Consider the following 16075-nt stretch of genomic DNA (forward strand, 5'->3'; position numbering starts at 1 on the left):
GTTTGGGTTCTGCAGCCTCACATCGGGAGGCAAAATCTGCTTGTGCATCCTTAGGTGAGTATTTGTAGTTTAAAAAAAAGTTTGCACAGGAGACTGTCTTTTGTACTTATTTATGCTCCTCTGCTTACGTATAGGCTTATAATTTTTTTTCTTATTTGTTTTCTCTAAATCCAAGGAAGTCGAAAAATAATTTTATTTACTTTCCACATACATTATCGAATAAGTTGAAAGATTCTACCAGTAACATTAGAATTCTTCCCGAAAGAATTGGCTTTTTTAAGGATTAGTTTTTCTGTGTTTACTTTTGATAACTTAAATATTAAGATAGGAGTTCAAATCCCATACGCTTCGCGTGTTAAATAGGATACAAATAACTCAAATTAACATATGCTCTTTCCTGTCACTGACCCAGCACTTAGATTTCTGAATTGCCGCTGAAAGGCTGCAAACTGGCGATTCTGGGCAGAAGCGTTTAGAGGTGTTTTACACGTTTTAGAAGCTATTTCTAACCTTTTGCATTTTAGTGAAATCTCGCATAACATTCACGTCCTTGCGCTTCCCAGTAGCAGCGAGATGCTGGAACGCAGCAGCGGCTTTTAGCTGTGTCCTGAGTCTGCCAGTTTGTCACCAAGTCCCATCTGTCCCACCGCAATCCCTTGTGTCATCTGACTCGTTAGTTAAGAGGGTCCTTCCTGCTCGTACGCCCGAGATGTGAGTTGCTGGCCTTGGAGAAGGAAGGGCGCTAAGGATTAGAAACCCAGCTTCCATAAAACGAGTCTGTGCTGTGATTTGAAACATGATGTCGGTCAAGCTTGATTCTCTGGAAACGTTCACAGGAAAAAAAACGTTTCAGAAGCAGTGTATCGCAGAGAAAACGTTGGTGTAGAACTGACGTCTACACTGACCATTCGCTGTTTAGCTACGTTTGTATCGCTCTGGAGGGTTGAGCTGTACGTTTACTCAAAACATTTGTTGGAGTTGGAGACAGGTTTTCAATCTCTATGAAAAAATAAATGTTTACCTCTTTTATTACTACTAGGATAAAATAACGGAATGGATGTGCCTCCATTCTGCTCTCAGACGCAGCTTTTTCATCTGGATAAATAATTGTATTTGAAGCACGCGTTTTATCCAGAAGAGAATTATGCTCCAAACTGTGGGTTGATCCTTCTCATTTGAAGCCGGTCGGCTGGGCAGTGGGGGAGACGGGCAGGGAGGGCTGCTTTTATTGTGTTTCATGCTGAAAGTTCAAAAGCTGGCGTTTAAAGAGAAGTCTAACCTTATGCACTCTGCTCAAGACAGCCTTGCACTCAGAGAAAGACCAAAGCAGGATGTGCTTTCGAATATTCCTTTATGAATGTTTAAGTGTTTTTATTAAAAAAAAAATCAAATTTACCAAAAAGTTTCAAGAATAGTAGAGTGAGCTCTTGTATACACATCACCTAGATCCACAATTGCTAGCATGCTTCCCTCTCTCCCTCCCCTCCCCCTCTCAGCGTACACACACACACACACACACACACACACACACACACACAGAGTACTGGCTTCCCTCCAGTTCTGAGCTAGAACATTTGTGTATAAAGCTTTTTCTCCATTCCTGGATGACGTGATGATAAAGCTCGAAAGTAATTTATATTTACTTAGGAGTTCTAAGCTAGAAAATTTGCACACGATCCTATACAAACCAGGTGTTCTTTTCCTCCTGGATTTATGCTTTTTTTATAAGACTTTAAAGTACGTACATTTGATTTCTGTCCGTTTCGTTCACTTTTTAGAAGAAACGTGAGCATTTAGGTTGATTTCATATAAAAGTCGATTTTTAATTTCGGATTTTCAGCCACTGTTGTATGCTTTAGCTGTTTCTGGGACACATCGATCCTAGTTGAACGAGATTTCAAAAAACATCCTAAGAGATGACTAGTTTAAACCTTGCCATTGTTTATATTTAGAATTGCTTTCATATGCTAGCAAAAATACAAGAAATAACTTTTTCCCCCTAATTTGATTAACATCATTGTACGACTATAAAATTGTCACCAAGCGTTCAAAACGGAACACCCTAACAAGGAAGACAGAGTGATATTAGGGCCTTTGTAGTCCCCCCCACTCTGCTCCCCGGCCGCCGTTAACTCATACCACACTTGAAGCTCTCACCCTCTTCCTTTGGGCAAATCCCTGAGAAGCAGAATGTTTCAATTTTACACATTTTGTGTCAATTTTCCAGACAGAAAAACAGCCCCTAGACATTAGGCACTTTGCTGTGGAAAGGCAGTTTCCTCCGTTTCATTTGATTATTCTAAGTTAGGTTCCTGCTGTTCGCTCCGACTGTTAGTGGTCACCTGACGGTTTGACAAAAAACGTTTCCTTTCCTTTATTTAACCTTTGACTTTTGAATGTAAAAGTTTGATCAGCTCTGTAGTGGAAACATAAGTGTGGGGGAAGTCTCAGAGGGACTCACAACTTTCTAGATCCATCCGTCTTTTGCCGTATGTCTTTATGAAAAGTCGAGGAAATGATCTTAACGACTAACCTTTGAAGACTTTCCGGCCTTTCGTTTGAAAATAACGGGTTCTAATGTATTGTTTTATATTTATATGTTTACAAAACTATGAGAGTCACAGTTATTTTTTGGTAAAGAAATTACGTTTTCAGTTTTATGAAATTCAAGTAAAATGCCTTGTTCCGTCAACATAAAATGTTGAATACATTTCTTTGAGCTTTATAGGATTTTCGCGTTTGGTTATAAGAAACAGATTTTGACTATCTTTGAGACTATAAAATTTAGTGAAAGATATTTTTGCTTATTGATAATCAGTTTGAGTTTATCTGTTAATTAAAAATTAATGACACTGAACATATAGTGTTTGAAAGTTATTTAAGCAAGCACAAAAATAAAAACATGAGAATAGCATTTCTCACCCGAGTGAGGTGAGCTTATGTAATTTATAATCTATTTTTTTTGTGTGCATGTTATTTTGAACACACATTTTTTCTTTCAAGTTTGCAGTGGAATCTTGTGAAAGTATTTGAATTATTGGCTACTTTGTGTGCCCTGGACCATTTTTTTTTTTTTTTTTGGTCATATAAAAGGTAAGCAGGACTTCCTGTGGAGTAGTTGTGAATTAATTCTATTACCTACAGTGATCAGGTCGGGAACTCAAGTGAGATAAGCAGGTTAGGTGTCAGACAGTAGGAAGTTCGGGTGAGTCTGGTGATTCCAATAGCACACGCCACGTTCAAAGATAGGAAGCCATTACACAGCCCTAGCTAGCTATTTATTGCAAAGTGGAAAATGTGTGACCGGTATTGCCAGTTCTTTTGATTTTTAAAAAACCCAAATTTTTAAGTGAATGATCTGAGATTTAGAAGTTGGCAGCAATGGTGTTGACCAGACAGAATATGTCTGTAGGCCGGATACAGCGTGACGTGGCCGTTTGCCTCTCCGCTCTCTGTTCTGTTGATCGTTTGCAACAGGAAGTGTCCCCGCATCCTCGACATGACCAGGTCACAGAGCAGTTACAATTTGATGTCGGTGACGTTTTAATTTTAAACATGGCATGGCATGATGGGTCCTCTCACAAAGGAGCGAGTTATCACCAAGAGGCGGCCCGTGTTCACAGAGACCACGTGTGTGTGACCAACTCAGTTCTCGGTGGTGCCAGGACTTCTGGATTCGGGCGGTGCCACCGTGGGAATTTGGAAGAGTCTGCCCCACTCTCTCTCATGAACGAATTATATAGAGAGAAAAAGTGCCTAGAGAGTAGATAATGCCGTCTTCTTATTGGCTAAAATACCAGACGTAGGTCGTCGATAAACAGCTTTATGTTATTTCGGGAGGGATCTTGCACCATGTCGCAGGCCATTCCTTTGCAAAATTTTTATCCCCAGTGATCAACACAGGAGCAGTACTAAAACCTATAGTTGCAAAGGATTACCTCTGCAGACAAAAGCATCAGATTCAACAGAAATTTGCCCACATGAACAAAATATAATCTAAAAGGCAGAAAGACAGTGCTTTGGACATTAATTAGTTAAACAAATTTGGGGAGATAGAATTTGCTTCGGCGGAAAGAAATTACAAGTAGGATGATGTAAGATTAAACCAGAACGAATTTCGTCACCATCGGTTCAGCTGCCTGAATGACGCCTGGCCATTGGACACGTTTATTCAAAGCCTAGGTATTCTAGAAATAAATGACTGCATTGGGGGCGGGGGGCGCATCTGCGGCAGACCCTGGGCATATGTTGCTCAGTCATCTTGCTCCGTTCTAATCCCAAGCTTGTCATTTGGTAGCTTGGGGACTTCGGATAAGCTCTTTTACCTTAGTTTGGTCAAATGTACATCTCAGCACTATTATCAGAATTAAACGAGATGCCACGTGTAAAGTTCCTAGCACATTTTCACACGTAAAGTTGCTGCTTAAGAAGTTTTATTCCCCATCCTTCCAATTATTTTGACACGTAGAGTCTCCGATTCTCAGCTTCGACTCTCCACTCTCTCGACGGGCATAGAACTGGCGAGTAACGCCTACGGCCCGAATAGAAACAGCAAAGCGAGACGGAGCCTCAGATACGGCCATGAGGAAACCCTCATGAGCGTAAACCGTGGTGTGATAGTCTTTTTAAAAAAAATAATGTCACATCAGCGGACGTCAGCATCTAACACGGCTCTAAACGTAATAGAATCGAATGTTGAATTTAATAATGAGACGATGATGTGGCAGCATATCCTGTGTAGAGCCTGGTACCAGCATGAAGTGCAGGGAGAGCTCGCATTCTTGCAGGTTATAAAAAACAGTCGTAATGACACAGAAACCAAAATCCCTAGCACAAAGGAGAACCGTTTAATTTTGGAAAGTATTCTTCAACATTTGCAAAAGTAAGTGTTTAGCAGTTAGTTAATTAGTAAGTTTGTTTATTTTCAAAAACAAGTACCTAATCTGACAGATAAATGACACTTAACTGTATAAATTAGCTTCTGATGCGTTCATACCCTGTAACAGGACTAAGAAATTTTAGATACTGCCAACATAAAATAGAAGTGTGTTCTGTATAAATTAGCTTCTGATGCGTTCATACCCTACATATCCTGTAACAGGACTAAGGAATTTTAGATACTGCCAACATAAAATAGAAGTGTGTAAGAAATAACCTTTATAATACAAGTTTGGATTCTGACTATGTCATGAAAACTAATAATAGATAGTATGTAAAGTTTTACTGTTAACAATAAAGAGAACACAGATATAATTCTTTTCTGCCTTCCAGGATCAAGCTGTTGGAAATAGCATCAATTTGTTTATTTCATCATTGTGCTTTTTGGATCTAAATTATATATGTGTGTGTTTATATTTAAGTTATTATTATTTTTTTACAGTTACCTGCCATGGTTTGAGGTATATTACAAGCTTCTGAATACGCTAGCAGATTACTTGACTAAGGAACTGGTAAGCTATGTTTTTTCCATCATTTTTTTTATTGTGCTAAAATACACGTTACGTAAAACTCGCCATGTAAACCATATTTGCGCGCACAGTTCTGAGTCGGTAAGTACAGTCACATTGTTCTGCAGCCATCGACCCTCTTACCTCTAGACCTTTCTCATCTTCCCAAACTGAAACTGCACCCATCAAATAATAACCCCCCATTTTCCCTCCCCGAGTCCCGGACAACAGCCATTGTCCTTTCTCTGGATGAGTATGACTGTTCCTGGGAGGAACAGAATCATATGACGTTTGTCCTTCTGCGACTGGCTATTTTATCTTCGCGTGTTTTCAAGGTTCATCCAGTGTGTAGCACGCATCAGAATTTCCTGCCTTGTCAGTGATGACTGTATCCCACTGCGTGTACGCACCACATTTCGCTCACTCGTTCACCAGCAGGTGGACACCTGGGTGGCTTCCAGCTTTTGGCTACTGTGAACAATGCTGCTACGAATGTAGGCAGAGAAATAGCTGGCTGAGTCCCTGCCTTCAGTTCTTTTGAGTATATACTCAGAAGTAGAATTGTTGAATAAGGTGATGATTCGATGTTTAGTCTTTCGTAGAATCATCAAGACGTTGCCTGGGAGTTGAATCATTTTACATTCCCACCAACATCACCCAGGGTTTCATTTTCCCCGCATCCTCCCCAACTCTCATTATTTTCTGTTTTTGCTTTGTTTTGATAACAACCATCCCAATGGGTGCGAAGTGGTATATGATTGTGGTTTTGATTTGCGTTTCCCTAATGATTAATGATGTAGAGTCTTTCTGTGTGCTTGTCGGTTATTTGTATATCTTCTTGGACGAAATATCCATTCAAGTCCTTTGCCTGTTTTTTTAAATTGTGTTTTGTTGTGTTGAAGAAGAATTCTTTATATATTCAGGTACTAATCCCTTATCCAATGTACGATTTGCAAATATTTTCTCCTATTCGTGGGTTGTCTTTCTGCTTCGATGGTAGTGTTCTTTGATGCACAGAAGTTTTTAATGTTGAAGAAGTCCAGTTTATGTATTTTTTCTTTTATTGCTTGTGCTTTTAGTGTGATGTCAAAAATTAATTTCCAAATCCAATGTGATGAAGCCTTCCCATATGTTTTCTTCTAAGAATTTTAGGGTTTTAGCTCTCACATTTTTTTATGTCTTTATGCTTTTCTTTCTTCAAATTAAAACAAACAAAAACTGTAGTTTGCTTTTGAATTAATGAACTTCTCCGGGATGATAATTCGTAATTTTTCCCTTTAATCATTCTTTGATGTTTTAACAAGGACTAATTTACTAGAATATTAGCTATGCTATTTAATGTCATTTTACTCAAATTAAAGATTTTTTTTTTAATCTTTAATGATCGCTTATTGTTGCTTTCAGGTTTTCCGAGTATATTTTTCATTCTCTGGTTATCTGCGTAAATTCTCATTTGATGATCCCTCGCTCTTGAGGTTGTACTTGTTTGGGTTGTCCTGACATTGTTTTTTCTTTGTTTTTAGCTGTATCTTCAGTCTCTTTTTTTTGACCTGTTTTTCTCTACACCTAGAATTTTGGTGTTCTTGTGTTATATTTAGTTTTCTTCCCTCCTCTCTAGATACTGTTTCTAAGCATTTCATACGCTCTCTGAGCTGTAAGTGCCATCAGATCCTCATCTTCGAGAACGATCTTTCTCAAACCCGATTATGTCATTCTACTGAACCACCCTCTCGATAGACCCCTTTTCTCCTTAGAATAAAATCTAAACTTGTGTGCAGCCGGACACACAAGAAGCCTCGCGATCTGGCTTCCGATATTCTTTACTGGATAACCTGCTGCCACTCTCCTACACATGATGTGCCACCCAATTATTCCGAGCTACTTCAGTTTCTCTGAACGTAACTCTACATAGTTGTCTTTCAAGATCACGGGTCACCCCCTCGTGATTACGGGTGGAACGCTCATCTTTTAAGATTCGATGTAAACATCTTTAAAAACAAACCGAAATTCAGCACAAATATTATTCCAGATACTTTTTATTAAAGAGAATTTAACCGTATAATTAATAAATTAAGACTTACTTTTCACTCTCCTAGTGAGCAACCTTCTAATTTGGCAATCAAATTTCATTATTATAATGTCATAGCAAGCTTCTCGTGTTTGTCAAAAGTCTAAGTGTTTGTGTGCACGCTAGTGTACATATTTCCCTCACTATAATTGAGGTGCTTCATTCTGTGAAGTATTCATTAAAAAGTCATTTTACACTTGAACAATTTTATATTCAAGTTATATGTTCATTTTCCTAATAACTGGAAATAAAAGTATTTAGTTGTTTAAAGGAAAACTCAAAACCAGAATTCTATTTCATGATAATGTCTTGTTCTTTGTTTTTGTAAGTGTACATGTGGAACCAAACTTAATTGTATGAATTGTCCAAATTTTGAATACTTTTACCTTTAGAAACGCTTTCTGATAAATTAGTACTCGTGTACCTATTATATGTTCCTGAGACCACCAGTCATACTGAAATATATAAAAGAAAATACTTTGAGCAAATCCATCTAGTTTCGATTTCCTGAGAAGAGGAAATAAGAAGACTACATTTGTGTTCCTTATTATCAGAAATATTATTATAAGTACTCAGTATTCTTAGAAAACCAAAAATTAACCTGCGATTTTGTTATTTTTTTACTTTTCATTTTTAATCCAGTGCCACAGGTCATTGAGATTGATATTGAGATTTTATAATTTAAGCTGTCTTTATGTGATCTACATCGGGCAAGTGCAAAGGATTTTTAAAAGCTAGAATTTTACGAAATCCACGTAGCCATAGGAATTTTCTATGGACAGAGCATCCATGCCGTCCAGAATATTCTGTGGTATAGTTTGTTGTTTAAATGATCGAGAGATAAATTCTTTATAGTCTTTCTTTTTAGGTCATTCTAAAGAGAATTTCAAATAGGCAGTTTTGAGTGCTCACTTTTGCCAGCATTTATAGAGATTTGATAGTCAAGTTACAAGAGTAATTGTACGAAGTCACGCGTCTCGTACCCAAATCCCTGAAAATTAGTTATTACCTTCCTTGAACGATCGCCTTTCCTTTGGTTTATTCTCCCAACTTGAACATTTTAAGAGAGAATAAAAATATCTATGTATATAAAAAGCCACCTTCAGATATTTATTACTGGATTTGTGTGTGTGATTCAGAAAAAGTGAGTGTGTAACATCAAGGTACTTTGTTGTTAGACGAATCCTGTGAAGTAGGCGTGTGCTATATTTTATTTAATCCCTCTTATTGTGGGTCGAGTAGTGATCGGTAGCTCCTGAAAAAAATCTTGAGAATTACCTCTGTGTTGCATCTTAGTACAATAATCTCACTTCGACTGCATCTATTCCTTAAACATTAGGTTGGAGATTTTAAAATGAAAATGCAGGATGGAAGCTTTCGGTGATCCGGTGCAGAGCACAGTGCTGTTTTGACACAATACTATTGTTCTTCTTGGACTTAATTATTTAAATAATTTCTTTCCACGGCATCAGTGTGTTTTATGATAATTAAGTTTCGGCAAATGCCTATTTCTACTAAATATAAATATTGCTATTATTCTTTCTGGATCAAGAGATATGAATATCTTTTCTATATTTATTCGATGTAAATATTTCAATTTTAGGTATTCGAGACATTCCTGTGGAAAGTAGTTCTATAAAACACATCTGGAATGAAAAGGCACAGTGCCTGATTTTATCAAATAGTTTTAATCCGATTTGCTTAATACGGATTTCATTTATAAAATTTACTGTTTTTTTTTTTTTTTTAATTTTTGTTTTTGTTCACTGTAGGAAAACGATTTGAATGTAACTCTCCAAACACTCTACAACCACCCAGTACCAAAGGCCAACACTCCCGTCAATTTGAGTGTGGTAAGTATTCCGTCAGTAATTGATGTTTCTCATTGAAGAGCACGTGCACCTCCAGGGAACTCTGCCAAGTCACCCGTGTCCCCAGGTAAACCTCCATGCAGAAGCCGATGTTACATAACACTGAGGATCATAACACCCAGCCTGTCTGACATGCTTTAACTCTCGTAATGTGATATGTTGGATGTGTACTTCGACAGTTGTTAATGCACAGATTTTTGTTGTTGTTGTTATACGCTAAAACTAACCAAATCTGTGAGAATATTTTGATTGTGAGGAACAGTGATGTTCAGGCGAAATCTATCCATCATAAGGAAATACACATATACACATAAGCACCTTCCCTCCCCCCCAAAAAAAACACATAAAAAATACCTCTCATAAAATGAGAACAGTATGTGATAAGAATCGAAAATACAGCATATAAAGATAACTAACTATATATGATAAAAATTCCAGGTGAAAACCTATTCTTTCTGTATACTTTATACGTCTTCTGGCATTATCACCAAATGTTGGAAACATGGTTGAAGTTGGTCAGAGCAGTCAATCCGCAGTGGTGCAGAGTGTTGACTACTGAAGCTTTAAATGGACTGTGCGTCTATTTCTAAAAACAAACTAGTATTTTGGAAGGTTTTGTAAAAGTTCAAAATTAATCACCACAAAATACGGATGTTTTCATTAGTATTTTTCATTAATTTGGCATACCAAATCGAGTGTTAAACTTTATTTATATCGGTTTTGGTTCTTCCAGAATAATAGTAAACCGTCCCAATAAGGAAGAAAAATATATAACGATGCAAGTGAAATTTAAAGAAAAAGTAACTTGAAATGTATATAATAAATCTTTTGCTTTTTTTTTTTCAAGATAAGGAAACCGTTAGCCTTATTACGTTTTTTCTCTCGATAATAACATTCTCTGCTAAATTTTCCCCGCGATTTTGTTTAAGAATGGCGTTGGCTCGCAGTATTCTGTTCTCTGCGTTGCCCTGCCAGCATCCTAGTTCAGGTCCTCAGCGTTTCAAACTGCCCAGTCTCCTTCCAGTACTTTCTCCAGAAGGCTGTCAGGTTAAACTTCCTGAAACTGTAAAGTTCTCCGCTGAAAACCTTTACTAGCTCCGTTTTCTATAGAATTTGTCCAAGTTTTTGGCCAGGTTTTCAGGACCATCTACTTCTCAGCCTCGATTCAACTTCTTATTATTTTTTTTTTTGGTCTCACTTTTTCCCCTAAACGGATTCTCCGCTGCGGTCCCACGGTTTTGTTCATCTCGAACGAATATCAGACTGACATACCTCCCTTTTTTAAAAATAGCCTCTTTGTAGACTAGCCGTCCTTAGTCTAGAACTAGCTCAGTTCCCACCTCTGTGAAACTTTCTCTCGTGTTCACAGTTTAAAATGTCCCTTATTCCTGTGACTTCTGCTCCTTTACGCCTGGATCCTCTCTTTGCACACGGCTGCAGCAGACACATGTTGTCATTTGGATCTCGGGGACAGGAAAGCTAAGGATAACCTGGAAATTTTTAACCCAAATTCCGAAGTCATCTGCAGACAAGGTTGCGGGTATAATTGAGCTACTTACAGGGCGGACTATAGAGAGGACAGAGGAGAGGCCGAGGCCCAAATACGCTGTATGGAAGAAAGAAGCAGATTGAGCGAAAGAATCAGGGAAGAAACGGTTAAGAAGAAACTTAGATTTGTCAGTTAGTGAAGCCAAAGGAACACGAGGGTTACGGTGAGTGAGAATGAAGTAGAAATGCCAGGGAAAAACGTCAGGGAGGACGAAGCAAAGCTCCGAATGTTTCGAAAATAAGAATCTTTCTTCGAAAGAGTGGTATGTACAGGTGATTCTAACAGTGCCTTAAAGGGTTAAAGAGATACAGGTGCTAAGATAACAGAGCTATTGTAGGGTGTTAAGGAGAAGTCCAAGAGTAATATTCTTTAAATTTGAGTATCATATTTGTTCAGGAATCCATGTGTTAACAAAAATACATTTCAAGAATACCGGATATTGAAACGCTTCCCGTTTATCAATAATAACCATAAATTGAAGACTTTTAGGCCCCTTAGTACCTACGACTAGAGTATTTTAACTCACGGTCATTTAGTATGTGAAGTTAGGCAAAGAGTAAATCTCCTTTTAAGATCCCTTTTCTCCACCGAAGAAGTCACGAGGGTCGATTTTTGAGAAAGTTGTCGGAGGAATTACATGAAATGATATATCTAGAGATACCATGGAAAGCGACTCCATGTTAGTTGTTAGTGAATCGAAGTTTCATTTTATATGGAGAAGATATTTTTATTGCAGTTGAAATAAGCTTGTTAAAGGAATTTGAGTGACTATGTTCTGTTTCTATGTATGAAGTTATATTTAAATTGTAAGCTTTCGAATCTGTATTCACTGCTATCTTTCATATTTATATTCTCAATATAATATCTGAAGCGATGGTGAATTCAGTTGTCGATAAACATTGCCTTCACTTTGTGTAAAGTCCATTTTGTAATTTCATTACATTTTAAGGACAGATTACTAAAATAATGAGCCTGGCATTATGCTGTTAAGAGTGGCAAAGTTGGGATTAAAACACTTATCTTCAATTACTGGTGGAGGTTTTAGCTTTGTGAATTAGGAATTTTGTTTCTCCTCAAGTGGAATGAAATTTATTTTGTTCGTTTGCAGAATTAGAATTAGAAAAAATGTGACAAGCCTTGAGAAACCACTGTGATTTTCTTACAATTTCTTATTTCACGAATGTCCTGGCACATGGGTTTTTCAAGACTAGATGTTATAGCCAGTAGACTTATCACGGAGATTTTGCGAAAAATCAATATCCACTATAAATGATTAGTTTGAAACTGTATTTCAAAATCTTTGAATACCCACAGCATCTGGTGCTCTCAGTCAGGAATGAAAATACTTTGAGCTTTTTCTAACCTAAAACTATCAGATCAACATTTAAAATAACATTCATAATTAATGTTATTCAAGTATTTTCAGTGAAGAATGTAGCTATGTGGGTTTGTCTCAAACACACAGCGAATTGTGGTGTAAACTTCCCCCGTGAAAGTAAAATATCCGTTTTTTCTCTCATGTGTTGTAAGAACCAAGAGATATTTATTGCCAGTGAACAAGTTTTGAAAGATCAGCCCTTCCTAGCATCGGTGAGTTAAAAGGGCGTTGGCTTCTAAAAATCACTGTTAAATTGGGAAAATAATCACTTTTTTCACTGTGTCTGTAAGACTCTCTCCAGTCCTTTGGGAAATAGCAAATTTGTCTCTTTTAAGAAAATTAATCATTGGGAGTGTATTTTCTGTTTATACTATTTTTTAAAGCCTAGTTTTATTAAATACTGTGCTATTAAAAGCCCTTAAAATGAAGTCGCTAATAGAGACCAAATCTACTCCACATAGTCTCCATTCTTAGCAGGGCTGACGGTGAAGTGCATGACGCTGCTGTCACTTTTTTTTTTTTTTTTAGTCACTAGGTCTCCTGAGACCTTGTGATTTATCTCATATTGTTCTTGTACCCTGGAAAAATTCCACGTTATGACTGTGTTAACCAGCCTTGTTCTGACTCGTTCGGCTATGTTTAATAGTGGCTCAAATGCAGTTTCTTTTCTAACCTTCAATTATAAGACAGTATTAAATTATGTCTTTGTGTGATTAAGGCAGTGAAATAATTTTGGAAATTAATATGAACAGAAAATAAAACAATTTTGGTGATGTGGCTGTGCTCTGATCGTGGGTGGTAATATTTGGGAGCATTATGAAAAGCGTGCTGGCATGCACAGTAAACTTTTTATGCCAATATCTCCAGGAACCTCTGTATTATCAGAATATCTGGGAATATTATCAGAGCTGATTAACATTGGTTTCGTGGGTGTATGAAGATCATATTTGAGAAGAGTAGTTACATTTTTAAGAAATTCTAAATAGTTAAAAATCATGTTCTATTGCTGCTTTCTGAATGATACAGTGGCTGACGTGTCCGAGAGAAATTGCTTGTCACTTGCCGTAGAAAGTCAGGAATCCTAATAAATTTTGATATAATCTTGAGTAAGCAAGCCTTATTTTTCCAGTCTCTAACTGTTTTTTTTAAAATATAAATATCTATAAAAATAAATCTATACATTTATATATTTTTATGTATGTGTGTCCCTAGATAGATAGATAGACAGGCAGATGGCTGTAACGTCCTTTTTTGTCTTAAAACTTTTTCTAGGACTTTAATTTCAATTGTGAAATGAAATATGTTTAACCACTTAATGCTTTGTCTGGAAGGGTTATTGTTACATCTCATATAAATCTGCCATCTCATTAAAAAAAAAAATCTCAAATTCGACAAATCCTGCGCATCCGCCCCCGGCATTTGCTAACACGGTCCCCACGTGCTGCTTCTCGTCTTCATCGCGCGTCTTGTGTGAGGCCGTCACATGGATCCCCTTTCCTTACGTGACTTATTTCTGTCGCTCAGCACTCCTGCTTCATCGCCCCGGATGTGTCCGGACTCCCAACGATACCAGAGAGTGTAAGTTTTCCGTTTGTCTGTTTTTTATTCGATTCCTACCATGAATTTTACTGACTTTGCTCTCACCGTTTAAGGATCCCTGTATAGAGAACTAGAACACATCGTAACTATCTGTGTGTGTGCGAAATAAGGAAAAAAGAATAATGGTATTATCTCTTTTTCTTGTTAATATATCTGCTGCTTTAGCCCTCCCGCACCCCCCTTAATATCTGGGTGTCGATAAGGAAAATTGTATGAGGAAAAAATATTTCCATCACTTAAGGTGGTTCGGCAGGATCCTAGATACCGGGTCCCGAGCTCCCCTGGCTCAGGGAGAGGCGACACCTCAGGAGATGGCCCTGTTGGGGGGGCGGTGAGTGCAGGGAGGGTTTCGCGCAGTTCCTTTGGAGAACTGGCCATAGTTTTCTCAATTCCTGTATCTCTCTGCAAAGCCGAGGGGTCCTCTACTTGATTTCTGGATTCTAATTTAAGAAATACATGTTTCATAAGGCATTAAGGATGCTCCAAGAAATCATAAGAATGGCTAAGTTTGTATCTTATTTTAGTACTAATCATAGCCATATTAGAAATATTTTCAGTGTTTGAATAGTTATTACACATTCACATTCTGTAGAGAAGTGTACGTGGGTTAGCGGAAGTGACAAATTTGTGAAAAGGAGATATTCCCTTACGTAATTTTTCCCCTCTTCCCTTGGGAAGATAAAATGAATCAGTAGAAACAATTCAGTCAAAAGTGAAGGAAATGTCGACAGGGACAAAAATATTTCCAGGATTACTTATTATGTTCCTCAGAACTCAACTACACTTCCAAAAAAATGTTTTCAGACGGACCGAGCGTTTGGTTTCCAAAAGCACATGGGTTATGCGTGAACAGAGTCCAAGAAGACAGTTGTGCGTTTCTAGCATCGAACCAAGACGGTCAATGGCGTTTCTAGTACAGCGGAGTCCAGATAACTCCTATGACAGGGCTGCACGAGGTCGCTCTTACTGTGCCCCTGGGGTCGACCATCAGAACGCTCAGGTCACTTCGGAGCCCTGCGGTCTGGGGCCGCACGTGGTGGGCCAGGCGCCCCGTCCCCGGGGACTGGCTGACCACACCTAGACCTGGGAGACCAGGTCCCTTCACGTCAGAGTTTATAATGCAAAGTCAAAGTCACTCCCTCTCAGTCTGTCCTCTGTTTACCTGTCTCACACTTGCTACCAAACAGGTAACACCTTCCTTTAACGAAGCTCACATTTTTAAAAGGCCGTTTCTTTGATAGTTGTAAAGAACCACCCTTAAGCAGAATCGCCACTGAGAATATACATGTTTACATCTTCATTAAGATATTTTATTTCCAAAAAGTCCTGTTTAGGAAAAGAAAAACAAAAACAAACAAACAAACAAAAAAATACGCAAGGACATAAACATAGGCAGTGTTCTGTGTTGAGAAATCATTCCACACACATCTAGAAATCATTTTTCTTTGAGATCGTAGAAGCGATATTCCTGTCGAATGCCATTAAAGTGTATGGCGAGCTGGACCGCAAGGCGAGGTGGGCTTCAGGTGGAGCAAACACAGAAGGGACCCCTCCCCAGCCAATGCACAGCGCTCGCTGATGGTTTTGGCTTCGGCTTGCATGCCCTGCCACGATCGACAGTTTGTGTCCTGGCAAAGGTTCTACCTCTCAGAAATTGAAGAAATAATTGGAAATCTAAAAGTTTTCGCCTTGTAGGTCATCATCCACCTAGTACTACAGTTCAGTTTATCATCGTATTTCACGCAGTCTCTTCGTTATTTCATTGCTTTCTGATGTGTTTGAGCACAGAAATTTTTTTAAAAAAATAAGGAGAGGATCTAGAAGTCAAAATTAATACAGCTTATCCCAATTTCGTTCTCGTGTGGGGGAAATTTAAAGTGCCAGGTCAAGGAATCAGATTAGACTAACACCAAATTTTATTTGGTTACTGTAGTATGAAGCGGGCCTGACATGAGATATAAATAAGGGATTTTCCTTAATCAAGAACCCGAGCCCTGCTTCTAAGGCCCTCTCATCCTTGGGAGCCTCGCGGTGTCAGACGACAACCTTGCCTGCTGAGTGATCGACACGCAAAAAGACCCCGATGTATTTTCCAGAGCAATTCGGGGTATATGAGAATCACCAGGAGTATTTGTTTAAAACTCAGATTCTCAAGGACGTACT

General features: G+C 38.2%; 1 protein-coding gene across 3 annotated transcripts in view; it reads left to right on the top strand.

Annotated features, from left to right (window-relative positions):
* The window catches only part of DENND1B (DENN domain containing 1B), a 155720-nt gene that overhangs the window by 56246 nt on the left and 83399 nt on the right, over positions 1-16075 (top strand). Inside the window, exons 4-7 of one of the 3 annotated variants that reach the window (XM_015587508.2) lie at positions 5381-5450; positions 9288-9368; positions 12466-12525; positions 13838-13891. In XM_015587508.2, coding sequence (XP_015442994.1) covers positions 5381-5450; positions 9288-9368; positions 12466-12525; positions 13838-13891 — 265 coding nt within the window. The remainder of the gene's footprint in view (positions 1-5380; positions 5451-9287; positions 9369-12465; positions 12526-13837; positions 13892-16075) is intronic. The other 2 variants (XM_015587511.2, XM_015587512.2) reach the window with 2 other exon arrangements.

This window comes from Pteropus alecto, unplaced genomic scaffold (assembly GCF_000325575.1).
Source record: "Pteropus alecto unplaced genomic scaffold, ASM32557v1 scaffold90, whole genome shotgun sequence".
Classification (NCBI taxonomy): domain Eukaryota; kingdom Metazoa; phylum Chordata; class Mammalia; order Chiroptera; family Pteropodidae; genus Pteropus; species Pteropus alecto.